The 27,970-nt window shown below is 64.7% G+C and overlaps 1 protein-coding gene across 4 annotated transcripts in view; it reads right to left on the bottom strand.

The window, feature by feature from the left end:
* BAIAP2 (BAR/IMD domain containing adaptor protein 2) overlaps positions 1–27,970 on the bottom strand; it is a 61,893-nt gene that overhangs the window by 16,583 nt on the left and 17,340 nt on the right. For 3 of the 4 annotated variants that reach the window (XM_039226298.1, XM_039226300.1, XM_039226299.1), the window contains exons 4-6: positions 7,898–7,959; positions 7,139–7,210; positions 6,524–6,661 (exon numbers count right to left, since the gene is read on the bottom strand). In XM_039226298.1, coding sequence (XP_039082229.1) covers positions 6,524–6,661; positions 7,139–7,210; positions 7,898–7,959 — 272 coding nt within the window. Of the gene's footprint in view, positions 1–5,858; positions 5,974–6,523; positions 6,662–7,138; positions 7,211–7,897; positions 7,960–27,970 lie in introns of those variants that run through there. The other variant, XM_039226301.1, reaches the window with a different exon arrangement.

Genomic DNA, 27,970 nt, shown 5'->3' with positions numbered 1-27,970 from the left:
AGGGGACAAAACCTCAACCAGCCTCAATCCACGGCGCCGTGGCTGGGGCAGGGGCCGTAGCAGCAGGTCAGTGGGTGGGAGGACCCTTATCATTTCACTTAGACGTGAGAGCTTAGCGCGAGACTCAGGGCTGAGGCCGTGGCACCACAGCGCCCACAGGCCCGTGGGCAGAAGGCTCCTCGAGCCCCAGGGGTTCCCATTTTCTGGCGGAAGGCTCACCGCTGTCATCAGACCCCAGCTGCTCGTGCCCTGCCCCAGCACACTGCACGCCCACGGCACCTCTGCCCAGTGTCCCATGTGCCCAGGGGCCCGGGAAAGAGTGTGGGGCCGTTTATGTCCACACCAGCGGGCCTGATGCTCTGACAAAGGCTTAAGGGCCACAGATCAGCCTGTCCCCAAGACCCAAGGGGACGGGTCTCAGCAAACCTGAGCCAAGGCCTCGAGGATCCCACTGTCCAGGGCTGGGGCAGCTCTGCCCCGCGGGCCTGCAGGGGTCGGACTGGGCTCTAGCACCTGCTCCACCGGGGAGCCCTCGGATGGGTCTTGGTTTCCCCACACGGCAGGCGAAGGGGCTGGACCCCGCCACCCCCTCTGGCACTGCCCAGCACGGCAGCCCGGGTCTCCCACAGCCACGGAGGTCTGCAGCTCGAAGTCCACACCCAAGTTCACACACTCAACAGAAGAACGTGACATACCTAAGGTTCCCCGCAACGATCACGTGCCAGAGTGATGTGCTACGTACGTCCACACAGCGTGTGGTTTGAAAATTATTAAGAACTCATTATGTTGAACGTTATTAAGACCGATGTCCCCTGCTGTTCACATACTGAATGAACATGGACACTCGGGGTGTGAAGGGCGGGGGCGTGCGCCCAGCACTGCCTCCGAGGCCTCCTCCAGCTCTGACGGCCGCTCCCGGTGCTGTCCAGGCAGGCACGGAGGCCGCGGCCCCTGAGCGGCTCCGTCGGGAGAATGGGGGTGAGTGGGCGGGCACGGGAGGGGGCTGAGGTGGCCCAGGTGGCCCAACGGGTTCAAAGGAGCGGGCCGTCCTTCCCCAGCTGGCCACCTCTGGACACATGAGCCCTGACAGATTTCCCACGCTGGCTCTTCCCTGGCGAGGGCCCCCGAGTTACCGCCAAGGAAGGAACACGCCCGCACCGCAGCGGCCGGTCGTCTCATCCACGGGCCGCCTTTGGTGTTGAAGAGCTTTTTAAAAACGAGAGCAGGAGGCACATAAAGGTCCTGAACCACCAGCACAGCGTCAAGCGCCACATCTTAAGGGACCAGCCTCTGCCATTATCTTTTTTGAAGATCTAAATTATGGTTATTTTGTTTTTGCTTTGTTAATTACACATCCCTTTAAATAGAACAAATTTCCCCCTTTCCCAGGCTGAGCTCTAGACGTGTGTGCCTCACAGAACACGCGAGCCCAGCGCGGGGGGAGCAAAGTGACCGGGGGCCCCAGTGAAAGCCCGTGCGTGGCCACGAGGAGGTAGCCCGCTCACCTCCAGCACCGCCACCGGCCACACTGCACGGGGGGAGGGAGCAGGAGGGGGATCCGGCCGGTGCTCCCGGCAGCGCCCTCTGCCCTCCTCAAAAGCCGGACCCTGCCCAGATCGGGGCTCCAAGGGCGAGGGAGCCCGAGAGCCCGGGACGGCCACAGCCTGCTGAGCTCCGGCTGGCAGCTTCGGCCCACACGCGGGTGACCCTGCGCAGGGGCCGCCCCTCTGCCTCCAGTTCTCTCTTCTTGGGCTCTCGCCTCCGCCTTGGGGGCCCTGACGCCGCCTGGGGTCTCGGCAGCCCGCCCCTCAGTGTGCGCATACAGGTTGCCCGCATACAGGTTGCGAAGGACACACAGCTTCCCTGTGACCCCGGCTCACCACACACCCAACGTGCATCCTGGGATTTCCTATCAGCCATGACACCCCTGGGACGGTCAGGTCTCCTGCCTGCGTTCAGTCTCGTTCTACTCAAAGCAGGGCTGGGAACACGTGAGAAAAGAAATCTCTTTTTCTACAAGGTAAAAACAGGAAAATCTTGACCCCGGCCCTGCACGGTTTGCAGAGAGTAAGGTATGACACTTCACACCAGCCTCCCAGACCCTTCACTCAGAAGCCCTGGGACCACCCACAGGACACGCTGCCCTTCAGAATCACCCAGAAGCTCTGAGAGCCCCAACACGGGCCATGGTGTAACCACTCACACCCGCCTGCCTACGGAGGAGACAGGCTCGGCTGAGGCCTGCGGGGCCAAAGGGACAGGGTGGCTGAATGAGGCCTGTCACCACAGCACGCCTTCCGCCAACCACGTGCCCTACGGCCGCCTTCACGCAGATGGACCCGTCGTGGGTGCCAGGAGGTCAGGGAGGTGGCCTTGGCCGCGAGGAGCGCCTTCCCCACTTCCAGATGGAACCCTCGTCCTACTTAGTGCCCCAAATGTCTGTGAGCACTGTGACCTGACCTACAATTCAAATCAGTTCTCTTCACGGAAATCCCAAAACACAGCCTCAATTACCAGCTGTTCCTGAAAAGGGCCGGCTCTGACCCAGTCCCACTCACAGGGAACCTCCCCCTGACGGACAGACGGACACTCTCGGTCTTCAGCTCAGTGTGGGGCAGGTCTGACCAACTTTACCTCCCCCCACTCCACAGGCAGTGACCGCCACTCTGGCACAGCCCATCCTTGGTGCAGCTCGGGCCACCAGCATCCCGCAGGCCCGACACCAAAGAGGCCTCGGGGTAGGACAGAGCGCGTGGGGCCCCTCCTGGGCCGGCCGGCACCCCGGGAGGGCGAGGGGCTCGAGGGTCGGGCCGTGGCCTGGTGGGCAGCCCCCCTGCTCTCCCTGGCGAGGGCTCTGCAAACATGAAGTTCAAGTAGGGGAGGGAGGACGCGGCGGCCGGGGGTCCAGGGACAGCTGAGGATCCCAGCAATCGAGGCTCAGGACAGACCCGCCCGCTGTCCAGAGCACCGAGCAAACCCACACCTGAACTCACCTGCTGGAGCCCCCTGCCCTGCCGAGAGGGGCCCATCAGGGCTTGAGGACCCTGGAGGCTGCCCCCCACTGAGGCTCCCGTTCCCCACCCCACCCCCGCCCCCGCCGTGTAAGTCCCCAGATGCAGGACTTGCCGCAGCTCCACTTACTGCCCCCACCTGCCCTGCGGACAGCAGCCCTGGGCCAAAAACAGTCTCCAAAGGAGCAGGGAAAGGCCTCACCGGTGTTTGGATCCCAGGTTGCCTCCCTTCCCTGGGGTCATTACGCACCCCTCAGCTGAAGGACAAGCCCCAGGAGCCCGACAGGTCAGACCCCCCCCCCCCCCCACACCTGCCTCTCCCAGCTCCTCCTTAGAGCTGGGGACAACCTCTAAGGGCCCCTGTGAACTCTGAACACAGGAATGAACCCCTAGGTACACGTGAGTCCATGGCCTTGACGTGCCCCCAGGCAGGATTCTTGGTGTCCTGGTGGAGGGTGCTGTGAAGTGCAGCCTGGCCCCACCTTAGCACCCGGCCCCTCCTCCAACCTGGTCCTTGGAGCACAGGGTGCCTGGGGCAGGCGCCCTGGGAAACGGGAGAGACGGGAGAGACGGCAGGAGGAGGGGCTCTCACTCTTCCTCGTGGGAAAGGTCACGGGCCCTTTCCCGATGCTGCCCAGGACCTCAGCCCCAAGGCAAAAACCAACCCAAACAGGCTCAGCGCACAGCCCAGGGTGTTTCCTCTCCAGGGAGCAGGGGACTTGGGGGGGGGCGGTGCCACACTGACAGGCTCCTGGGCCATTCCAGGCCACACCTCAAGCCCAGGGTGGCCCCTGACTCAGATCTCCACTCTGGGAAGGCTGCAGCCACCAGAACACCAGCGCCTGGGCTGCTCGGAGCACGAGGCACAGCCCATCCCTTCCAGCCCAGAGCCCGGGGGGGGGCGGGGGGGGGTGGGGGGAGGTTGCGCTAAAGGCGGGAGAGCAAAGCACACTGGTTCGATGGTAACGGGCTTCTACCCTCAAACAAGAACAGTGAAAAAACTGGACATGTAGTGGCAGTCACCACGCGGCCACGTGTGGATACTGGATGTGACCCAGCCCCCGGGAAGCAGCTCGGTTACTCAGGGAATTCACGGTAACACCCTTGGAGAGCTAAGGATCCGACAGAGAAGGCAGGTGGGTTTGGGGAAACAAAAGACCAAGGAGTGAGGGTGGCCAGGGAGAGGGGCCTGAGCAGGTGCACGGAGGGGGAGGGGGTCCCATCACAGGGTCCAGGGCCTTGCCTGTCAGCGTTAGCGGGGGAGGAGTACCCCCCTCGCAAACAGGCAGCTGAGCGAGCGCCTGCGGCTATGATCACGCCACCTGGGAGGGGCCGCGCCAGGATGCGAGTCCAAATCCTGGTGCCAGGGCCTCAAGCTGTGCCCAGGGTGGGGCGGGGGGGATCTGCAACAACCCAGGTAGGAGGAGACAGGGCCTTGCTGAGGGTCCAGGGGAACCCTGGTCAGGGGGTGCCCCTCAGACATGGGAAGGAAGGTACATCCCTGAGGAGGGGCCCCGGGAGGCCAGGGTGGAGGTGGCCAGCTTGCTGAGCAGGGGCACTGCCGGGAGACATGGGCCCCCACGTTTCCAGCATGGCTGGACGATGGCTTGAGAGCCCTGTGCGGCCCACGGGGCGAATCCCACCCTGTGGCTCTGTAGGCCTGGGGCCCAGAGCGGAGCAGGGAACACGGAGGGGAGGGAGGGGGGGAACCAGATGAGGCAGTCTCCAAACTCCACAGAAACAGGACCCCAGGCTCCCTATGGAAAGTAAGAGCAGTGCGTCCATCCCCACCCGGCCTTGCCCTTCCCCCACGCCATCGGCTGCACGGGGGGCGGGGGGGGGGGACAGCATGGACACAGGCTGCGGCGCGGGTAGCCCTGACAGCATCGCATCGAGTGCAGGAGCCCAGAGGCAGGCGACCACGGTGACCCCATTCACGGGAGACGCCCAGACCACCCTGCTGACTGCCTGGGGGAGGGGCGACTGCTGACGGGCAGCGCTTCCTTCCTGAGGTGCTGGAAATGCTCTAAAACGGGGTGGGGACAGCCCCACGGACACACCCAAAATTGCCACACTGTCCTCGTGCAGCGGCCGGCTCCATGCAGGAGTCACCCTCAGAGCTGACACGGGGAAGGAGAACGGGCCACGGGTGAGGGGTGCACAGCTCCCGGCCCCTCCTGGCAGGTGGCAGAGCCCCCGGACAAGCCGGCCTCGGGGTCCCCATCGCCAAAGCGGCCCAGAGTCCCTCCGAAGGAGCCCCGGCACCACACCGGCGCTGTGGGGCCCCTGGCCTCCAGGTGGTGGGGGCGCACCTGCCATCCATGCTTTCAGGGAGCGAAACGGCCAAACCGTCAGGGACGGGACAAGACGGAGACATCAGGCCAAACGTGGCTTTCTTTACCCCTAGGCCTCCCCCCCTCCCCCCACAGCCTGCTCTGCAAGGGACTCTGCCCGACAGCCTCAGCAGGGCAGTGACGGGTTAGGGCTGCGTCCCTGAGCCTGACACCGGAAAGGTGCACTGAGCAGCAGAAGGGCTGTCCCACCCCTGCCCTGCGACAGGGGCCTCCCCTCCCCTCCCCTCCCCTCCCCGCTTCACACACCAAGCATGGGGAGGGCATGTGGCCCATGTGCTCCAGGGCCCACCAGTCAGTCCCCGCGTGCGGCCAGGCACCGTGGGCAGCGGGGCCCCAGCACCCCAGTGCACACGTACACACACATACACGGGCCCCCCCCCAGGGACATGTGCCCACACACATACACGCACGTGGGCGGGGGCACACGGCACACCTCAGGGGTTGCTGATTTGACGGCTGACATGAAGGGTGGGGCCCGGGGGGGGTTTCACACCTGTCCCTGAGGTGCTTCCTTCCCCTGAAGCAGCCGAGGCAGGTTTTCCCGATGTTTCCTTTGGATACAACTGCGTCCTATCTCGTCTTTCCTCCTTACCCGGGTCGTGTGACCTTGGGGACTGGGTGTCCTGGGCCTGATCTGTGTCAACTGGCCAGGGGGTTCCAGCAAATCAGGTGTAACGGGGCCGTGCCCATCACGGGCTGCGCTGCCCTAAATCCTAGCCCCGCTCAGAACGTGATGCCTGCCGTGCCGGGCACAGCGGTGAGGGAACCCACAGCAGCGCCGGCCCCTCCCGTGCCATCTGCCGCTCAAGGTGGGGCGGCTGAGACACTCGACTGGCCAGTGTCTGCCTGCGGAGGCTCTGGGCCCAGTCCTGGGGCTGGGCGGCCATGGGATCACTAGACGGACAGCCTGGGCTCTTTCTCTGAGGCAGAGTCCAGAGGGACAGGGCAGGAAGCGGTCCTTGAGGTTTCTGCTCCTTTGGTGGAGAGCCTTCCGGCACCCCACGGAGGACACAGGAGCAGGGCGGGGCCTCAGGGTCACACTGACCACGTGCCAGCTCCAGGACAGATGGTGCTTGCTGCCCCAAGCCCACAGAAGCCGCCGTGGCCGGGCCCCGCCCGCAGCCCCGAGCCCACAGAGGCCCTGCGGCCGGGCCCCACCTGCAGCTCCTTGTCCGAGTACTTCTGCGGGTTCTTGCTGCCTTGGCTCTTCTTGCGGAGCTTCTTCAGCTCGGCCTGGCACTTGTCCAGCGCGTCGCCCCTGCTCCTTTGCTCCGTCTGGTATTTCTTCAGCGCGGCCTGAGATCACAGAGCGCCGGCAGGGACGGGTGTGAGCCCCCGGCCCCGCCTGCTCTCTGCGCAGTGGCCGCCACCCCAGCCCCGAGGGACAGCAAGCCGAGAGGGGCCCTCTGCTCCCGGAGGTGAAAGCTCGGCCTCGCCTCGTCCCCTGCCACGTCACTGAGAGCCAGGCATCTCGAGTGAGGTCATGTCACACCCCCCTCAGGGCCCGGCGCCGGCGGAGGGGGATGGCGGTGAGACCACGGCAGGTCAGCAGCCGGTGCGGGCTCTGCGGGGCGGCAACACGGTGCCACGGTCGCCCCCCAGAGCAGCGGGCTGCGGGGGCAGCAGGACGGGCACGTGTGGTGTCCCACCCACCGCACGCCTCCCCGGGGTCTGCCAGAAGGGGGGCTCCCAGCAAGCTGACAGCCCTGCACGCACCCTGCACGCGGTGAGGGGCGGCGTGGGTGACCCGACGGGCACGGGCGGGCTACTTACGCTCAGGTAGCGCGAGTCCAGCTCCACCTTCTGCTCCAGCTGCGTGAGCAGCTCGTTGTGGAAAGACTTCAGCTGCACAGAGGACACGCCGCCGTCAGCACGACGTGTGCAGGCGGGGGCGAGGAGCCCGGGAGAGGCGGGCGGTCACCACAGAGCCCTGGATGCCAGCCACCCCAGGGGAAAGGGCCTGTCAGGTCCCTGAGCCGGTGGCCCTGCAGACAGGTGGGCCCGGGCTCCAGGACCGACAGACGAACGGAGGCCAGGAGGTCAGACCGCTCTGGCCTTCGAGGCCTCGGGACCCTGCTCCCGGGTGGGGGAGAGGGGGACGAAACAGCTCCCCGCCGACCCCGCCTGCTCTCCGGTGCTGAGGAGTTTCTCCAGCTGACACGGGCCACGGGCCCGAGTGCAAACTGGGAGGGGCTTGAGCGACCCCTCGCTCTATACCCTCTGGGTCTTGGCCAGGACTGTAATCTGGGAGCATGTTACCCCCCCCTACCCCCGGCCCATCACACACTGCACCCCCGCCTGGCCCTGTGGGAGCCTGTCTGCCTTTGCCTCTGGGTCCTTCTCTATGTACTTGCCCCCACAGTGAGTCACCTCCCCTGTAATATGTGACTTCTGTCCTGGGCCTAGGGCATGTCCCCACCTCTCTGAGTGTGGCCGCTGTGCCGTGTGGCCAAGGTGCACAGCTGGCTCCTCCCCTCCCCTCCGACCAGGCCTGCCCACCAGCACTTGCCCCTTGCTCCCTGGGGGTCTCACCATTTCTTCCAACTGATTTTGAATCTGCCTGTGGACCTCAGCCATCTGAAAGAGAACGTCACCTGGAAAGGAAGGAAGGCAGAGAAGAAGACAAGGGGAGCAAAGTTAAGCACCCTCATTGCCGGCCCTCCACCCATCACCCCTCCCAGGGCTGAGGACCAGGGTGCTGGTGGCAGGAGCAGGGGCCTGGGCTGGGTGACGGCAGGCAGAACTGCACCAGGAGCAGAAGAGAGGGCACTCCTGATGACACCATCGTGGTGAGATGGAAAATTCTAGAATGACAAGGGATGCCAGCCCTCAAGCAAAGGAAACAAGCCGGAAGCCCTTGGATTGCTCGCCGCCTTGGGCCCACGAGCACATGCACATCTAACCCCGCATCTCGCTCCCACGCGCAGCCGCCAACAGCTGCCGGCCTACCCGCTCTGGGCCCAGCTGACACAGGGGCCAACAGACACCGCGTTACTCAGGCCAACATGAGACTCAGCTGCAGGCCCCAGGGGTGAAGGTGCCCGAGGGGGTGCCCGAGGCAGTGTCCGAGGCGCGTGGGCCTCTGGGGACAATCGGAGTGTGCGGTACAGCCCTCCAAACACCTTTTCTGGAGCAGCAATGCTTCAGGGACACTGACGTGCCCTGGGCCCGTCTCCAGAGGCACATGAGGAAACTGAACGTGGCAGCACAAAGGTGCAGCCGTCACCAGAGGCTGTTTCCAGCCTGCATGTCAAGGACACGGCTCACTTCGCCGGCGGGCAGGGCGCATGCTCAGCTCTGCAGGTTTCTGGGCTGACCTGATATCAGGCCATACCCCCAATCACTCTCAGTAGCAGAGAGTCTGCTGCGAGGCGCTCCCCCAATGCCCCCCTCCACCCCCCCAGCTCCACGAAGGGGAGGGAGACAGAGAGGAGCTGGGGAGAGGCATCTGGGAGCAGGGAGCTCAGCCTAGCTCTTCCTTCTCCCAAAGCTCCTGAACGTTCCATACAGCTGCCATCCTGAATGTGGTCACTGTGATCGGCAGGTGCACAGCTCTGAGCATCTCAGGCTGTGGCCACGGAGGAAGGGACACTGTGCGGCCCGAGACACAACCAGGGACACTGTGCGGCCCGAGACACAACCAGGGTCAACAGAGCTCTGACCCCCACCCCCAAATCAGTGCCCATAGGACTCAAGCTCTAGGCTGAAGACCTTCAGTGAGACCTCCCTTCCAAGACCTTCAGGGCTGCCTGGCAGCCCCCCAGCACTGGCATGAAGGACCCCCACCCAGGGCAGAGGGGGGAGCTGAAACACGCAGCCAGGCTGCATTCATTTGTGTAGCTGGTCCTTGCGTGGAGGCCACACGTGGAGCAAATACCGTCCATGTGCCATGGACACACGGAGCAGGAGGCCCGATCCGCCCTCCAGGGTGGCCACCTGCGACAAGCCCCGCCCCCAAGATGCTGCCCGCACCAGCACGCCCTCCATGCTCACACCTGGGACACCTGGGGTCATGTGACCCAGAGGTCCTTTTGTGGGGCAGTCACGGGGGATACCCGGGCCCCCAGCAAGGCCAGCCAGGATGAGAAAGGCTCCTGTGGCCTCTGTGAGAAGCCCCAATGGGGTGGTGCTGCCCCCCGGACACACAGATGGCCTCTCCGCGGTCACTTTCGCTCCCAGAAGCACAACTGGGTTCCAGGGAGGCCCGTTTCTCCTGGTCCCGGACTGTTTCACGAGCTGCTGACACCGTCCTGGCCTGAGGGACCAGAAGCCGCACAGATGGCCCTGTGGTCGGCACAACCAGCCAGGCTCCACCTGAGCAGGCGGGACCCCACACTGTGGGGCCCTGAGCCTCAGCCCGAGCTCACTCACTCCGCTTCTTGGGGCCACCGGACGCGTCCCCAGACACCTGCTCTGCCTCACAGACTTCTGTGACCAACTCTCCTGGCAGCCGGACCCCACCGTCCCACCACGGGGCGGGCACAGCTGACCCAGGCCCCCTCCTCACCCGACCCTGAGCCCAACTGGGGCGAGACCCCTCACGCCTGCCAATCTGGGGCCTGGCCCGTGGGAGGCCTGGGGCGGAGGAGAGGCACCCTTGCCCCGGGAAGGGCCACTGCCACAGCCCTGGTGTGAGTGTGTGTGCGAGTGAGGGAAGGTGTGTGTGAGCCTGAGCCACTGCTACGGCCCCGTGGACCCGGGAATCTCAGTGGCTGGGCTGTGGGCACGTGGCCCCCAGACCACAGCTATATCCCACCAGGTCGTCTCTATGAGCCACAAGCTGGGAGGGAACGGAGGCAGACCCGAGCTCCCAGTGTGCAAGCCACCTAATTCGAACCATCAGACACCAACACAGGAGCCACAGCACGGGCCACACCTAGGAGGGCCCAGAGTTCCTCAAGTTACTCCCATTCCTGGACTGACCTCCGGCCTGAGGGCGCTGCGAGGTGGGGCAGGGAGGGGCTGCCCTGGGGAGAGGGCCCTGCCTCCACCACAGCTTTCTGTGGGGACCACATGCCAAGGGGCTGAGCTGACTTGCCCTTGCAGGAAAGGCTGACACTGCCCCCACCTGTCCTGACCCTGGAGGTCTGATGTGCTGGGGAACAAGCTGAGCACGACAGGAGACAGAAGGTGACACGAAGGGCCTGGTCCCCAGCCTTGGCTGGAGGGAAGCCACCGGGACACACAGGAGTGCATGGGCACCGGGCAGGGCAGCCCGGGGAGGGGGCCAGGCTGCCCCTGCCCGCCTGGTGCAGACCCGCGGGCCCCACCAGCACCTGCAGGGGCCGAGACAGCTGGGCGTCACCCTTGGTCCTTGTGCACTGGGATCTGGTGCGTGCGGCAGGAACGTGTCCCAAACCCAGACCCACGGGCCCCGCCCTTGGGGGCTCAGAACCGGTCCAGAACCCCAGAGGGCCAGCTCCACGTTCACTCTGCTCCTTCGTGCTTTTCATCCTTCTGTAAGTTTCCCAGGACACCCCTCGCCCTGAGATTGGGACGACGTCTAGGGTTTTCCTTGGGACGCAGGGGTCTTCCTGTGTGAGGGTCCCGGACACACCTCTGGGCTCTCCGCCACTGGCACCTGGGACTTGTTTAGATGGAGACTGAGGAGGGCAGTGCCCATGAGGCACGGGGTCTGGTGGGTGTGGGAAAGAGCCCCAGACCCAGCCTGCGGGCACTGCCCTCACACCCCCTCTGCCCCCACGGCCCACTGGAGCGGTGTCAAGTCCAGAAGACACATGGCAAGCAGCCTGGCCACGTTCTCACACGATCCAGCAAAGTCCCCCCCACCCCAGACAGCACCTGTGGCGTCAGCCAAGCTCTAGACCCCGGAATTAGAAGTCAGCATGAAGGTCGCATTGAAAGTATGTACTTCCTGGAAAGCCTGCGCACCACCAGCTCCCAGAGGCCACCTGAGAACAGTGAGCGCCACAGCGAGTCCCCAGGCCCAGGGTGCCTGCAGCCCTTGAGGGGCCCGTGGCTGTGCTGTGGGTGCACACGTGGGGGGGGGGGCACGCAGCCAGTGCACACACACGGCTCTAAGCCGTGGGCCCGTGGCTGCACAAACAGCCCACACAGTCAATTTTTAAATTGCATTTCACATGCAGCTGCAGGAAGCATGCGAGGCGGGGGCAGGGGGGTGAATGGGGTGCTGCTGGGTGCCCTGAGCTGGATGCAGGGCAGCCTCACCCCTGCCAGGAGGAGCCCAAACCAGGCTCCCCTAGCCAGGGAGAACTGGAGGTGTCAGCACTAATGCTCCCTTGTCCCCGTACCAGGTCCCAGAAGGCAAGCTAGTGCAGGTCCTTAGAGCCCCCGCAGGGGCCGGGTCTGATTTCGGGTCCCGTGACTCCCTGCGACCGTCTCCTGTGCACAGAGGGCAGCACGGAGTGGGGGCGCGCTCCCAGGACCCACCGCCTAGGAAAGAGGTGGCTGCAGGCCTTCCCCTTGGCCTCCCGAGCACAGGCCCAAGGGCCCCTGGAATCCATGTCCTGGGTTCACAGCACAGGTGGCTCCCAAACTCGAAAAACCGGGTTTAAAATAGCAGCTCAGACCCAGCCTTGCCTAAGCAAACAGCGGGGTGGCTCAGTACCGAGTGCCACCGGCTGAGGGAACCGCGTGCCAGAGAGTCAACACAGGGGGTGGCAGGCGGCAGGTGCCCACGCCCAAGGCACAGCGGGCGGTGGGAGGGCAGCGGGCCACACCCGGGCCCAGTGAGTCGGCGAAGCCCGGAGCCCAGCGGCGGGCTTGGCGGCGAGGCACCACCCTGGCTCAAGGAGTGACAGGTGGGGAGGAGGGTCTGAAGGGCCACAGGGAGCAAGGACGAGGGAGGAGCCACACACGGGAGCCATGCTTCATGTGGGACGAAACGCTGTCCACAACGCAGGCGACTGCGAAGCCACGCCCTCTGCAGCCCTCCCGCGGAGCGTTTGCCGCGCCTGCCACCCCTTGGCTCGGAGAGTCGATACATCAGATCCTCTCGGTACCTCCAACATCTTTAGGTGAGGAGCTGAACTCGGCGCCCACGGCAACCCTCCCCCCCGGGGGACAGCAGGGGCCCGGGCAGCCAGCAACTGTGCGCAGGTGCCAGAAAAACACGCACCCGCACACTGCTCACACACAAATACATATGCGTGCATACACACGTGTGCAAACACAGGCCTATGTTCATGAGCACACGCATGCACACAAATGTACTCATCCATTCATGAGCACACATGTGCACACTCCTAGGTGAGCACACACATGTGACACACTCCGTATACACAAACACCCGTGCGTGCTTACACCCATGCACACACAAGTGCACGCGTGCACAAGTGCTCACACAGTCACAAGTGCACATGGGCACGTGCACAGAGGGCAGCACAGCCTACCACGGGGGGGGGGGGATGTGCAGGGGACGTTTGGCTGGACTCAAGCCTGTTTTGTCTCGTGTGGCTAATAAGGGACAGCGGTGGGACAGGCATGACCGACCGCGGCCGGGAAGACTGAGCATCCTATAGGCAGGTCCGTGTGCAGCCGAAGATGGGCTGGGGCCCCTGGAACCGCAGGGTGGTGGCCCAGCCCAGAGGTGACGGGGGCACAAGAGACTCTGCAGCCCTCCAGTGGGGACCCAGCCCCAACGAGGACACGTGCCGGAGCCGGGCCTGAGAGCCCCCGAGGGGCAGCTGTGTCGCCTACATTCGCCGTGTACAGTGACCACCACCCCTAACTCCAAAACAGTCCATCACCTCAGAGAGAATTCCGTCCCCACGGACTCCCACCCCTCCAGCCTCCGACAGCCATCGGTCGTTCTGTCCACATGGATTTCCCTGCCGGGACGTGGCACGTCGGTGGGTGGGACGCGTGGACGCCACGGCCTGTGGCTGCTTCTTCACCGGTGCGTCCTGCAGGTTCGCCCGTGCCGCAGCGCATCAGCCCCGCAGCGCCCCCACGGAGGAGCACTCCCCCGGCTCGGGGATCGAGGGCTTGTCGTTCTCAGGCCTGACAAGTGGAGGCCACCACCTCGCGCAGGGGCCGGCACAGCGGCCGGGATGCTCCGCCCTCATCAGGAAGCCGCTGAGGTCCCGACAACCCTAAACTCCGCGGGCACCGCCACTGGCGTTCACAGCACGCGCTGAGGTTCTCCGGTCTGCGTGCAGCGAGACAGCCCCTGGCTGGTGGGGCCGAGCAGGGAAGCCAAGCAAAGCGGGGTTCCAGCTGCCAGAGCCGCCATTTGTGGGGGCCAGGGGCTGGGGACTCCAGAGCCACGGGCCTTCTCGAGGCTCCTCCAGAGGGAGCCCGTGTCAGCAGCCCTGTTCCATCCGGAATGGCACCGGCGCCCGGGACGCTACGACGACGAAGCTGCACATCCTAACAGGAGCTGAGTCCGTAGCAGGTCAGAGCCGAGACGGGGGGGGGGGCGCAGGGGAGGGTGAGGGGGCCTCGGCCGCCACTGGCCGCCCAGCAGGGAGCTGGCTTCTGCCAAACCCTGGGACGGCAAGCGGGAGAGAACACCAGGACTCTGTCACCACCGCTAGCGTGTATTCCGGCCCACGCCACAGGGCTCCCACCAGACCGCCACAACCTGCACAGGCCCCGGCAAGAACCTCGGCGCCAGGGCAAGGGGGCTGGGGCCCGGGCGGCCCCACGCAGAGTCAGGCGCCAGCCTGCAAGGAGAGACGGGGGCAAGAAACCACCCCAGCCCAGAGGGAGCCGGGCGGTGCGCGAATGCCGAGCAGGGCTCAGCACACGGGGGGTCGGGGTGGGGGGCCCTCACCGGGAGGACGGCCAGGCAGGGCGGACGCGCCGCACAGCAGCGGACTGATGTTTCCAGGAGGGCCCTGGCCCTCGAGGCGAGGACTGGACATGGGAAGAAGTGCCACTGGCGGCAGCCGTGTCCTGCGAGCGGATGACAGAGGAGGCGCTCTCAGATCTTCAGGGGGACGGCACGGAGGAATGCGCCGCCCAGAGAGGGACGTGGCCGGCTGCTTACACACAGCAGGGATGCCGCAGAGCCGGGAAAACCCTCCAATGTCCCCCACTCTGGGCTCTTGGGGAAGATAAAAGATTCCAGAAAAAATAAGACCCCCACTCTGGGCTCTTGGGGAAGATAAAAGATTCCAGAAAAAATAAGAGTTTCCATAAAAGAAAATTCCAAGTACCCCACTTTTTAAAAGTATGGACTCTACAGACCACAGGCTGCCATCTCGACCCGAGAACCGTCCCCTGGTGAAGGCGGCCGCTCCCAGCCTGGAGCGCCTGCGCCCGCTTCATCCTCTGCAGTCAGTGGCCGCCGTGAGCACCTGCGTTGTGCCACGTGCGGCTCCAGGTGACACCATTCACAGAGACCTCCGCGTGGCGTCTGTGCCCTCCTGGGCGGCGGGGCTGCCCGGCGTGCTCAGGGAAGCCCAAGAAAGTCGGCGGGGCTGGGGGAAGACGGGAATCTGGCCTCGGGGTTCCCCTGGTGGCCACCACGTGGCAGAGAGGCCACCGTCACAGCCGGCAGCCGGGAGGCCCCTCCCGCAGCTTCTGGGACCCCAGGACCAGCACAGGTGCAGACCCGCCTCCCGTGGGAACAGGCAGCGCCGGCCCGCACCCCGGGCTCCTCTGTGGGCCGGGGGAGGCCTGGGGACACGTCCAAGCCCGCTCTACAGCCGCACCCACAAGGTTCCCGACGGCCCTGGGTAAACATGGTGGGAGCCGCTAGCAGATCAAAAGAGCCGCGAGCCACAGCGGTGGAGCGCATTCTTCTGTGGCTCAGAGCACAGCACGTGCTCCTCAGGCCCGACCTTCCGGTCCTTCAGAAGCCTGCAGAGTAATAAAGCAAATACTGGTTTGCCACCACCTAAGTCCACGCATCCTCGATGTTGGGCCATGTTTGCTTTAGCGCTCTGCTTCTGATGCGCACGCACACACACGCCCACACCCGTTCTGCCAACCCGCTTGCGCGCGTCGGGACGTGGCCCCGGCCGGCCAGGCTGCACGCCGAGAGCGGGCCCCGGTGCCACGGCAGCACACCGCCGCCCCCTCGAGGAGGGCCATCACTGACAGACTCCCCGTGGGACAGCGCGCACAGCGCACCCCCGACCCCTCCCGCCTGGGCCTGCACGCCCGGCTCTGGTCTCTGGGACTCGGCGCCCTGGGTCTCCGGAGGCGGCTCCAAGTGCTCGAGCCCAGTGTCATAACCGGGCCTGGAGACAGGGTCCGGGAAGGGGCGCGGAGGGGGCGGTGCCCGGAGTCAGGTCTTCCTCCTTGGGCACGGGGGTCTGTGTCTGGGCCCACGGCGGCCCCCCATGCTGCACCACTGACCTTTGTAAAGATTCAGGGTGCGTTTTTATTTTTATTTTATTTTTTGCAGAAAATACGAGTGTTCTTACGAAGCTCAAAAGACAAGAAGCTGAAAAGGAGTGTGAATCTGTCAGACTGCGACCAACACGGGGCAGGGAGGGGGCCCGGGGCTCGCTCGTGCATGCGAGGCTGGGGCGGGTGCCAGGAGTCCGCGGAGAGCCCCCCAGGGCCATCCCGCCGGTTCCAAATCCCCAAGGAGTGAGGATGCCATTTCACAAGGATGACTTAACCCCATTGTGGCTTAAAAAAGAACAGTTTCTGCCAGCGCAACACAGGCCCGAGGCGGCGGCCTGGGGCGGCTCCCGCGAAGGCAGCCAGCGGCCTGTGCTGACCCTGCAGTGCGAGGGAGCAAGCCAGCCTCCAGGGGACAGGGCTGGGTGCCCCGTGGATGGCCAGATGAGCATCCCCTCCACACTGACAGGTCTGGAGGTGACCTGGTGGGGACACTCGTAAAACCGAACCCCAGCATCGGGGAGGAAGCTGGGGACCGCGGTGGAGGCAGGCAGCTCCTGTCTTTATCATGATCCCACTTGGCTATCACGAAGCATGCCGGTGGCCTCGGGTGTGCAACACAGTGACGGCATTCTTCCGTCCAGTGCCGGTCACGACAGGCGCCCTGCACCCCTGTCCCCCCACCTCCACTGCCCCGCATGTCCCTGCTGTAACCACCGCTGTGCTCAAAGTAAAGAGTCTGGTTCCTGACTGGTCTCTTTTGTCCCCTTTGTTCATCTGTTTTGTTTCTCAAGATCCACATATCAGTGAAACCATTCGGCACCTGTCATTCTCTGATGGGCGCGTTTCACCCAGTACCACTCTCTCCAGCGCCACCCACGCCACTGCAAACGGCAAGGCCTCGTTCTTTCTAACGGCTGAGTAATACTCCATTGTCTGAACACACCGCATCTGCTCTATCTGTTCGTCTACTGACGGACACTCGGGGATTTTCCACGGCTTGGCTACTGTCGATAATGCCGCATGGAACACCTGGTGTGTGAATCCCTCTGAATTAGGGTTTCCTGTGTTCTTTGGGTAAATGTCCAATGGTGTGATTACTGGACAGTAGGGTAGTTCCCTTTTTAACTTTCTGAGGCACCTCGGGGAAGGCAGCTTCAATCTCTGAGCCACAGGCTGGCTGAGCCCTGACTTGGGGGAGGGGAGAGAGGGTCGGACACTCAGCCGGGCCTCTCGAACCCACTCCCACACACAGCAAGACTGCGCCCCAGGGGCAGAGGCCAGCTTCTCTCCGCTGTGGCCTGTCTACAGGGCGGGCGCTCAGCAGGGGGGCTACCGACGGGGTGCCCGGCCCTCACGGAGGCGTCTGTGGGGCAGGGGCTTCAGGGCCGCCGCTCCCGGGCTCAACTAATTTTCTCGAGGGTTAATAAGCACGATGTGTAGCTGGTGTCAGGATGAAGTCAACAGGGCCACGCAGCTCGTGAGCAGGGGGACTGGGCTGGGCAATCGGTGGCCTCGGGGCGCGGCAGTGACAGCGACAATGACCGTGGGCGCAGCACCACCTCCCAGCAGCCCTGCCAGGCACACCGGCCCTGCTTAGGCAGAATTGCTGGTGGTTAAAGCGGCCAAGGAAACGGAGAAAGAGGCAGGAAAGCCCGGCAAGGAGATGGCGTTCAGTCTCCGTGCGGAGCCAGGCCTGTGCTGTGGGAGGCGCCATAGGTGCCCCCTAACCTCCCACCCCTGACCCCGTCCCCTCAGTGACAAAGGCAGACCTGGTGGGGGTTCTGAGCACCAGACGTCCCTGCCTGTCCACCTGCCGGTGTCCTTCCCACAGCGGGGGGTGGCACGTAGGCTCCGACCCTGGCCGCTACAACTTCACAGGGCCCTGCGGACACGAGGAGCCGTGCGCGGGGCACCACCCACGAAGGTGTGGTGTTTGCGCGACTGGGGGAGCCACCACTACAAGACACGGGGTGTGCAGCAGTGCTGTGATGGGGGTGCAATGCCAAGACCAGGCGCCTGGCCCACGGGCCCTTAGGGAAGATCAGTGCTCACACCGGGCTGGGTGCTCACAGAGAGCACTCAGTTTCTAGGAGGGGGTCATCCTGCAGTGAAGGGTCCTCACATGTGAGCCTCACCGGGGACCCAAGCTGGGCCCCAACTCCTCTGAGGGCCTCCACGTGGCTGTCACAAGCCCCCATTCGAATCCCACACCTGCTAACCTGCACCCAGGGACAGGCGAGCCCGTGACACCAGCCCCAGCAGCTCATCCAAGCCTAGACAGACCCCCAGGAGCAGCCAGGACAGGTGCTGGGGAGGGTCCCAGGGGATGGGAGGCCAGCAAGGTAAGGTCTGGGAGGAGACCTGCCACCTGCCAACCCCCCCGCCCGCCCCATCTCAAGGGGCTGACGTTCCTACTCCCGGGGGTTAAGTCGTGTGTCGGGTCGGGGGCCCGCGCCCTGACAGGGCTGGGCGTGACCACGCGGCAAAGGCAGCAAGAAGCCAGGGCTATAGGCTGTGCTCTCAGAGCCAAGGCCCTTCCAGGACCCTGGGGTCACAGCCACCAGGACTCTTCAAGGCAGGGCTCGGGGTGGCCCAGGTGGGATCGGAGCAGAACGCCTATGCCATCCAAGGCCACGCTGACGAGTGCAGGGGTCATGTGAAGCAGGAGCGACCCCGAGACATGCCTGTAGGAGTGCACTCTCCAATCAGATGTCTGGCCAGGCCAGAGCCACAGGGTCTCACTGCAGGAGCCCGAGGGGGCCTGAGGCCAGGGAGGGGTGAGGGCATGGACCACGGTGGGCCCAGGGACTCCGAGAGAAGGAAGCGTTATTCGACAGTCACACCAGTGGAACCCTGTGGAACCTGTGATTTGGCCGATCTCTCCTGGGTCTGAGCCCAGGGAGGACCATGGCCACAGGCCAGCCAGGAGGCCCACCCCGACTGGGGCGCGGCCACTCAGCATCCAGCCCTGGAGCACACAGCGGAGGCCATATGGTGACGACTGCAGCCTGGACGGCATGCTGGGTGGGCAGGGTCGCCCAGTGCTCTCTGCCCGCGCCCCCCCCCCCGGCAGGGCCCCGCACTGGGTGAGCCCTCAGAGCCCCAGACAGTGCCAGGGGACGCAGAGAAGGGACGCGACCTCCCTCTGGTCTTTCTGGAGCTGGACAGACCTGGTGGGAGGGACACACCGGTGCTGCTCAGAGACCATGGTGTCCCCGCGGTCACTAGTGGCCACCAAGAACACCAAGAGCTCATGTGTCTGGTACGCCATTTCAAGAGGGGCTCTGAGCCAAGGGGTCAGCTGCTCAAACTTGGCTACGAGTTCACACCCCGCTTCTGGAACAAATATCCAGCGCTCAATTACTCTGGTGGCTTCCAGAGCGGAAAGCGCCTCCGAGAGCCACGCACCCACAGCTCTCTCGCGGGGAAGACAGCTCAGGGGCTGAGGGGGCGCTGCACCGCCAGGGCCTGCGGGACGCGGCGCTCAGACACCACCAGGGGGACTCTGCCCCCGGGAGGAGCTGCAACATCGTCCTCTCCACTGGCCTCGAAGCCGCCAGCTCCTCCCGGGAGAAGTGGGTTCTTCTCCCGCCCACAAAAAAGGGCAAAAACGGAAGGCGGCTGATTTGGGGGGTGGGGGAAGCAAGAGAAAAATCGATGGCTGTGTTGCCATGGCGATGACAGCAGACCGTGATCCTCACCGACGCGCTCTTTGAGGCGCAGGGAGACCGCGAGGCCGCTCTGTGTCGAAGCCACGTCAGCCGTCCACGCCGGGGCACCGGGCCTTCACGGCAGAGGCGAGGCGAGGCGAGGCCAACCACACTCAGCCCCCGCCCACGCGCCTCCCACCGCGCTGCTCCAGGTCTGCGCCCGGGCCGGCAGCGACTGCGCCGGGGAGTGTGTTTGGATCTCAGAATCTCAAGCCCGCCCCTGGCCTCCTGCTGCCAAACCTGTGCTTGGACGCGGTCCTCAGGGGTGACCCACAGGCACGCGGTGGGCGCCAGGGTTCCCGGACACCGTCCAGGATGGCAGGGGGGCTGCCGAGACAGGAGGAGCACGTGGGCCTGTGATTTGCCAGGGGCACCGACTCCCTCCGACCCCTTCTCCGCCGGGGACCCCACGCTGTGAGCACAGGGAGCGGCCGCCGCTGGGGGAGGCGGAGGGGACAGCACCCCCACGCCCTGCCCCCACCTCGCACACCTGCCAGGGCACACCTCCAGCAGGCTCGCCACCCGCCAGCCTCGTCTTTCACTCCGCCTGGCGCGACTCCACCAGGAGACACGCCGTGTGAACACAGTGGGGGCTTCTTCCTACCGTTCTCCCCGTTCCCCCCAAAGGAGATGCCAGTGACCAAAGTCACCTGGGGAAGCGAACCCTGACACCGGGCCACAGGGGGCCACCTGGACCTCATCAGGAGTGGACAGGCAGAGCCAAGACCCTCCAGCAGCCACGCAGGCCCCGGCCCTGGCTTGGAGCGACGTGAGGCCGTGCCCTGGGTGTGGGGAGGCGCTGCTGCTCGACTCCTTACCAGGGGCCACCGAGTACCCTCCACCAGGAGCAACTCTCCAGTGACCTGCCCGTCGTGCTCCCCTGTGAACTGTCCAAGTGGACGTCGGCTCTGCCGGGACAGGCTCCTAAGCACCGACATGCTCTAATTCTTGCAAGACACAAGCAGGGACAGAGGCCACCTGGAGGGGACCGGTCGTTGGTACACCAGGTCACCACAGCCAAAGCGTCACACAGCCTGTGATGGCCCCACCCTCCTCCCGCACCAGCCCTAGAGCTGCCTGAGCCGCTGAGTTCAGGGGGAAAGGGAGGGGTGCTGTCCTCACTCTTAGGGGGGCGCTGCCACCACTCCAGGCGCGGCGCACTCTGTGTGCGGTGCCTCGATTCAAGGGTGACAGGGTGGGGTCCCGGGATGGGGGCCTCCAGGCCACACTGGCCGTAATGAGGAAGCTCTGGGCCCCATACCCTGCCTGGGTGTGTTGCCGGGGCGGGGGGGGGGGCGTTGTACAAGGCCTCAGTGAGCCTCCTGCCGCGTGCCGGGATGCGGGACAGGCCTCCCGCTCGCTCTTAGTGCAGAACAAGCTGCCAGCAGGGTCCCCAGCCCCGTCCTCACAGGCCCTGCCCACATCCTTCCGGGAAACACTCAGCACACAAGTCTGGCTGGAAGCTCCTCTCCTCCAAGCAGGAACCCAGGTAGCCCGGGGGCAGGCCCCACGGTCCCCAGCCCGTCCTCAGGACAAGACCCAACCACGACTGCCACCCCCGCTGACCTTCCTGCCCCAGAGAACACGGCAGGTGCAATTAACACGTCTACGGGTGGCTCCTGACGAAGGCTCGATCTGGCCCACGACGCCCTCACGAGGGCGGGCTAAGCTGCTCCCTGGAGGCCCCGGCAGGAGAGGCCCTCAGCTGAGCCCAGGGGACCCTGAGGGGGCCCCCCGCCGTCCCAGCCCCGCTGTGCTCGGCCCCGCGGCCAGGTGAGCACAGCCCGAGACGGCATTGTCCCACGGCTCCCAGGCTGGCTTCGAGCCTGGTGTCCGCGCCAAGTAAACAGGACAGCAGAGTCCACGGGAGTCTGTCCCCAGCCAAGCCCTGTGGTCCACGTGGCCAAGAAAGACCAGGAAAGTGTGGCCTCATCTTCAGGGTTCGACAACTGCCTCTGCTCTAGGGGCACCCCCACCTGCACGTGCTGCGGGGCGGGCTTTGGTGTTGTCAGCCGGGAAGGGGGCCTGTGCCAGGCTGGCCACATACACGTGTGGCCGTGACGGGCAGTGTGGGGGCTCAGAGTCAGGGCCCCTGGGCATGAGACGGATCCACCAAGGCCTGCGAAATGCAGGAGGGCTTAGCAAGGGCAGGTTCTACCGTGGGGTCTGATGGCAGATGACACGTCAGAACGCGTGCTGTCACACGCCTGAAGGGAGGCAGGACGCACGCGAACTCCTCGGACAGGTGTGAGCGGCTCAGCCACTCATGCACAGGGACGCGGGAGGGGCGGTGTCACTCGCTGGGACAGCGTCTCAGAACCCCCTCAGCCAGCAGGAGCTGTCCCGCCACGGTCTCTGGATCCCTGGGGTCAGAGTCAAGGGCATTCCCCTCTGCTGGGCCCTGCATTCCGGCCCCGCCACACTCGGGAACAGACACCGGTGCGTCCGAGCGCGAGGCCAAGCCAGACCGAGGCCGGCTGGCGGGCGGGGTGACAAAGCGGCACCAAACCCCACGGGCCTGGGAAAGCTCGGCCACAACCACGTGGAGCGCGGCCAAACGGCAGGGGAGCGTCCAGGTCGTGCCTTCCTTAATCCGGTGACTCAGGGGCCAAGGCAGGCCGGGTTTCAGGCCTCCTCCCAGCGGCGAGCACCCCGCTGCCAGGCCGCGCCCGGCACGGCGCTCCCGCTGCTCCTGGGCGGCTTCGCTGCGGGCGGACCGGGCCCTGCAGGAACACACACGCCCAGATCACAAACAGCGGCCTCTTCAAAGGCAAGGAACAGAAAGAGAAGGGCTGTTCACACGGACAAGGCCAGCAGAGGCGGCTGCGGGCGGGTGGGGGGGGGGGCTTGGCATGAAGGCTGGCCGCGCAGAGGAAAGAGAGGCTCAACAGAGGCTGTGCCCTGCTCACCATGACACCTGCTTCCCTTTAAGGAGTGCCACCTTGTTGAAAAGTCTAGAACCCTCCAGAAAGCCAAGGAAGGCCAGAGGCCAAGCGACGTGATCCTCTTCTGCCTGAGGGATCGGAGCACGAAAGGCCTGGGTCACCGCAAAGGCGTACCAGGAACCCAGGTGCACTGGGACTCCGGCCCCCACATCCTGCTCCCTACTTGGGCTCAGCCCGGCCCCTGGTACACCGAAGCCCCAAGGAGAAGAGACAAGGGTGTGGCCGTGGCCTCCTCCAGCTACGTGGCACCCGAGGCACTGTTGTCAGTGAGCCGGGACCCAGAGCAGCGGCTGGCACCCCAGGGGCCGGCGCTGGGGAGGGCAGCACGCACGACTGCACACGTGACCCAGGGCCCGGGCCCACTCTTGAATGGCCACGACAGCGGCACAGAGGACCCAGGAGCCTGGACGGGGGACACATGTGCCGGGAGCCCCCCGGTCAAGCTGCAGGTGCCTGTGGCATGCAGGGAGGTAGGCGCACTGAAGAAACGAGGGGACGTCAGGGAGTGGCTGCAGTGCAGACACGACAGCCTCCGGGGTTCCTTCTGCTGCCCTTCCTGCTCTTCTGTGAACCAAAACGTCTGGACACTCAAAGCTTGAAGTAGTGGAGAGCGTGGAGGGGCCTGGCCACCACCATGAGTCCCCCCGACTCAGTCCCGCGCAGGCAGGTGCTCGTGTGGCACGGGCACCACTCAGCTGCGAGCCACCATCCTGAGAGCGAGGCGACCCCGATCCACCTCAGAGCCCACGTAGGAGTTGCGGAAATACGCGCAGCTTGGTGCTGCGCTCCCACCCCAAGCTGACGGCACTTGAGACCGCTCACGGTCAGGTGGAGCCAGGGAGGCTGCCCCAAGGGGCTCGGGGACACGGGCGGAGGGGCGGCAGCCATGCTCGGATCCAGCAGGTTCCTGGGACAAGCATGCAGTCTGGGTGCCCTTCTGCGGGCCACACGCTGGGGCTGGCTTGCAGCCTTGGGCCCAGGCTGGACACGCCGTCGCCCTGAGCAAGCACAGCGACCGACCGTGAGAGCGAGGCGCACAGCAGGGTGCTGGAAGAGCCGCCCCTCCCCCGGGCACACACAGATCAAAGGCTCACGCCCCTGGAGGCGCCCTGCGGGGCGGGAGATGGCACTGGGGCGAGCCTCAGTGGAGACGTGAGGGCGCTGCATGCTGTCAGGTGCTGGCGGCTGCTGGCGAGCCGGTTAGAAGGGCTGTTTCCGGGCTCCCCAGGCCACCTGCTGCATCAAAGCGAGGCCCTGCAAGTCGGAGGGGGTCCCTCTGCGAGGCCCGGAGCCGGGGGCACGGGGGCCGGCAGGACCCAAGGCAGAGCGGCCGCCCGCATCCTGCACACGGAGAGGAGGGCCCGGGGCAGCCCGTCTGCAGCGGTGCCTCCAGAGCACGGAGGAGCCACCAGGCCGCGGCTCCCGCCCCGAAGTAGAAAACCCCACGTGGGAACTTTGGGGTTCAGCTCGGAGTGGCATGGGGAGACCAATGTGGGGGCGTGTGCTATTCAGGACCCTCACGCTGGGCAGGAAGGACACGGCACAGGGCTCCGCTTCAGAACACAGAAGGGAGTGGCCAAGGTCCCTGCCATCGTGCCCTGGCCTCGCCTGACCCTGCAGCCCCAGGGGCCACGTCAGCGGACCCAGCAGCGAGGCCGCGCGGGGCGTCCAGATGAAGTGTCTGCAAACCACAGCTGGTCAGAAAGCTGCGGGGCACCACCTCCACGGGGCACTGGTCCGCCAAGGCCGGTTCCTTCCCAGGACAGAGGCTCACACCTCCTCCCTCCCGTCCCGGGGTGAAAGGTCTGCTGAGAGGAAATGATCACAAAACAGCAAGCCCCCCGGGGCTGCAGGCGGAAGAGGAGCAGGAAACCAATCTCCAAGCCAAACAAAGGGACAGAAAGGCCACCACGTGGTGACGAGGTTTAGCTCCTCAGGAAAACATAACCGCACGGCAAGTAGCTTACACGCTCACGGACACACTGCGTGGCCACAGAAAGCCAGAACCAGGTGGAGAAAACCATGAGCCGTCGTCCTGGGGTCAAGGTGTGCGGCTCGTCTGCTCACTGCCTGGTCAGCGACACCATCAAAAGCAGGAGCCCGGACTCAGGACCAGCCAGGAACGCATGTGGCCCTTCCCATGGGGTCCCGATCCACCTGCAGGGAGGGGAGGGGAGCCCGTACAGGTGCCCCCTGGGCTGGCCGACTTATGGGACCAAGGAACTGAGAAATCAACATCTAAAGCCCCAACGACAGTGTTCCGTGGGGGCAGTGACCGAAATGCACCACCGAGCCCCGGTCCCCGCACACTCGGCCGACAACAGAGGACCCCAACTGTGATATTTCCGCCAGGGCCTCACGGCGCAGGGCAGCAGCAAGCAGCTCAGCAGGGCCCAGAAGACCCGCCTTTCCCAGCAGGTGGCTATATGGGACAGGCCCAGGCTCGGCGTCCCCCTGGTGCGTCACCTGCCCCTGGTATGCAGGCCCCTTGGACACCACAAGTCATACCAAGGTGGCCTCCTTGGGGTTGTGACTTGCCCCTCCCCCACCCCAAGAACCGGGTTGGCCAAGCTGGACGGTGGCTGTGGCTTCTGGCCCAGGGCTCGGGGCGGCCTTCAGGGCTCCTGCCCACGCATAAGGTGGTCTGGGAGCCTCTCTCGGATGGGAGCCAAGACTCTCAGAAACCTCACAAGCCAGGCATCAGCCACTTGCACACTCCCATCCCCGAGGAGGACCGCGTGTCGGCAGGGAGACCCCACGGCCACCTGTCCGGCAGCCCCGGCGGCATGTCAGAGGCGTCCCTGAGGGAGCCCCGTGGAAGGTGCCGTGCGGCAGGGCTCAGCACCAGCTCCCGGGACATATGTGTCCAGAGCAGCAAAACCCACGGGGAATAGCCCTACTGCCGACCAGAAGAATGGAGAAATTTACAGAATGTTCCACAGCAGTGAGAGCAAACGCACCCACTGTTGGGACAGCAGGGATGGATGCGCCCCCACAGCCCAGACCCCCCCCGACCCCCCCACACTGCTGCCCCTTCGTCCTGTCCTCGGCCCCTGCACTGCCCCCTCCATTCCTTCACGCCTGGTCACAGCCTCAACACCGGCCCGTGGTCACCCCTCTCGTGGCCCCAGAGGCCACATACCTAGCCCACAACTCTCCAGCCCGGCCTGGGCCCTTACAACGTGCGCGCGCGCGCACACACACGCATACAGTATCAGAAGACTTGTAACGAAGCACAAGGCTCAACTAAAAATCAGCATCCAAGCAGCAGGGAAGAAGGCAGCACGGGGGTGGGGGTGTCAAAAGATGTGGGTGGGGCCTCCTGACCACCAGGGAAAGACTGGAACTCCAGGTCGGCCAAGCCTTTTGCCAAAGAGAGGAAGGGTCTTTTCCCATTTACGTGCTGAGGAAGCATTTCTAAAGAAGGACAATCCATTGATCCGGGAGAATCAGGACCCAGAGTATGCAGTCCCCAGTCCCAGGGATGGAAAGGGGGTGCCTTGGGTACCTTGGGGGACTCAGTCGGTTAAGTGTCTGACTTTGGCTCAGGTCATGATCTCACGGTTCGTCGGTTTGAGCCCCGTGTCGGGCTCTGTGCTGACAGCTCAGAGCCTGGAGCTGCTTCAGATTCTGTGTCTCCCCCTCTCTCTGCCCCTCCCCCACTCACACTCTTGCTCTCTCTCTAAAATGAACATTAAAAATATTTTTTTTAAAAAAGAAGGAAGGAAATGCCTGGTGCACAGGTGAGTGCTGGCTCGAGGGATGGAGCTGGAAGACATGGCTGAGAGTGGGAAAAGTGGCTAAAGTCTTTTTCTTTAATTTTTATTTAAAAAAAAATTTTTTTAAGTTTATTCATTTATTTTTGGAAGAGAGATCAAGCGAAGGACAGAGACGACAGGAGAGAGAATCCCAGAGGCTCCTGCACCGTCAGCACAGAGCCCGACACGGGACTCGCACTCATGTACCATGAGATCGTGACCTGAGCTGAAACCAAAGTCAGATGCTCAACTTTGTTGAGCCCCAGGTGCCCCAGAAGTGGCTGAAGAGTCTGGGGCAGCGCCCGGGGGCCTGGGAAAAACCAGCACCCGCACACCGGGAGGGAAGCAAAGGGGAGAACAAAGCTGACAAAATAAAACTCGTCCCCAGAGTCGCAGTGACATCACAAAAACTCCACGAACCATGTGGTTCAAGAAAAAAAATCAACCAACGGGACCTCATTAAAGTGAAATGCTCTTGGGGCGCTTGGGGCTCAGTCGTTCAGTGTCCGACTCTTGATGTCGGCTCAGGTCGCGATCTCACGGTTCGTGGGAACGAGCCCCACGTTGGGCTCTAGCTGATAGCGTGCAGCCTGTGCGGGTTCTCTCTTCCCCTCTGCCCCTCCCCGGCTTCCATGCTCTCTCTTTCTCAGGATAAATAAACTCGAAAACAAGCTCTTCTTTGAGAATCGTGGGTCACAGAACAGTTGACAATTGTGGGAGAAAACACACGCAGGACGGATGCCCGACAGACCTCGTCCGTCCCACACACGCAGACGCGCTGTACGACGATTACAGGACAGACACCTGGCGAAGACAAGACACAAAGACGTGAACACGCGCCTGGCCGAGGAAGAGAAACAAGGGCGGGAAAAGGTGCTCAAGAGGCTGGTTCATCAGGAAGATGCAAACTTGGAAACGCCCGAACGTGGGTCACCGGGAGGCCACACGAGGAGGCCCGTGCAGTGTAGCGCCCTCCTCCCCCGACGTGCTCCCCGCCTCGCGGCCCAGCCCGGCGGCACAAGGCCGTCCGGCCGCTCAGCGGGCCCGTGGGAGGGCAGCACCCAGGACTCGGCCTACCGGAAGTTCTGGAACGTCACTGCAGTGTCGCACAAGCCTGCCCTCAGCCTGGGGCCACACGTGTTGTCCCGCGGGCAGACATCTGCCCTTCTGTGAGTGCGCCACGGGGAGGAGACACGCCTGGGCCCCCAGCACACGTGGCCCCGGGGCCAGCGCGTGACTACCTGCAACAGTAAAATGCCCCTTCCGCAGACGGGAGCCTGTGTGCAAACACACGTGAGTCACGCACAACACGGACTTCCCAGGGGGCTGGGGGGCCCAGGCTGCGGCGGCAGGAGCTGCAGCCTAGAGGCCCGGCAGCCCCAGGCCCACGTGGGGCCTCCGAGCCCAGAGCCGGTGGGTCCACAAGCACGTGGGAGTCATCGCAGGGCAGGCCAGGCCTCCCCTGCTTGAGCGTCTGGCACGTGACCAGCAAGGCCACAGCTGCAGGCCTCACCCCTGAGTGTCCCTCGGCCCCTCCACATTCCCTGGGTCTACAGGCCCGGGTTAGCTCCGTACCCACAGAGCCCAGACAGCCTCCCCCCAGGCCTGGGAGCAGCACGGCCTCGCAGACGTGGACACAGGGCCGCCCGCCTCAGAGCCCGGCCAGCGGGAGGGCCTGGCCCCGGTCAGGAGCTCCGCCTGGCACACTGCCCCTGCCGCGCTCCCCCCACCCCGGCCCCGGAAACTTCCACAGATGTCCATCAGCACAGCAGCTGCGTTTTCAGGCCGGCTCCGTGGGCGTCTGGGCACCGCTCTGCTCCACAGGGAGGCAGCCACGGGGCACTGGGCACTCCCGGCAGGCCGCCCGGGGACCGGGGCACTGGGCGCGGGTCTCCGTGTGCCCCAACA

This window comes from Hyaena hyaena, unplaced genomic scaffold, assembly GCF_003009895.1.
Source record: "Hyaena hyaena isolate Hyena2069 unplaced genomic scaffold, ASM300989v1 scaffold_21, whole genome shotgun sequence".
NCBI lineage: Eukaryota > Metazoa > Chordata > Mammalia > Carnivora > Hyaenidae > Hyaena > Hyaena hyaena.
This window is presented reverse-complemented; position numbering and strand designations above follow the sequence as displayed.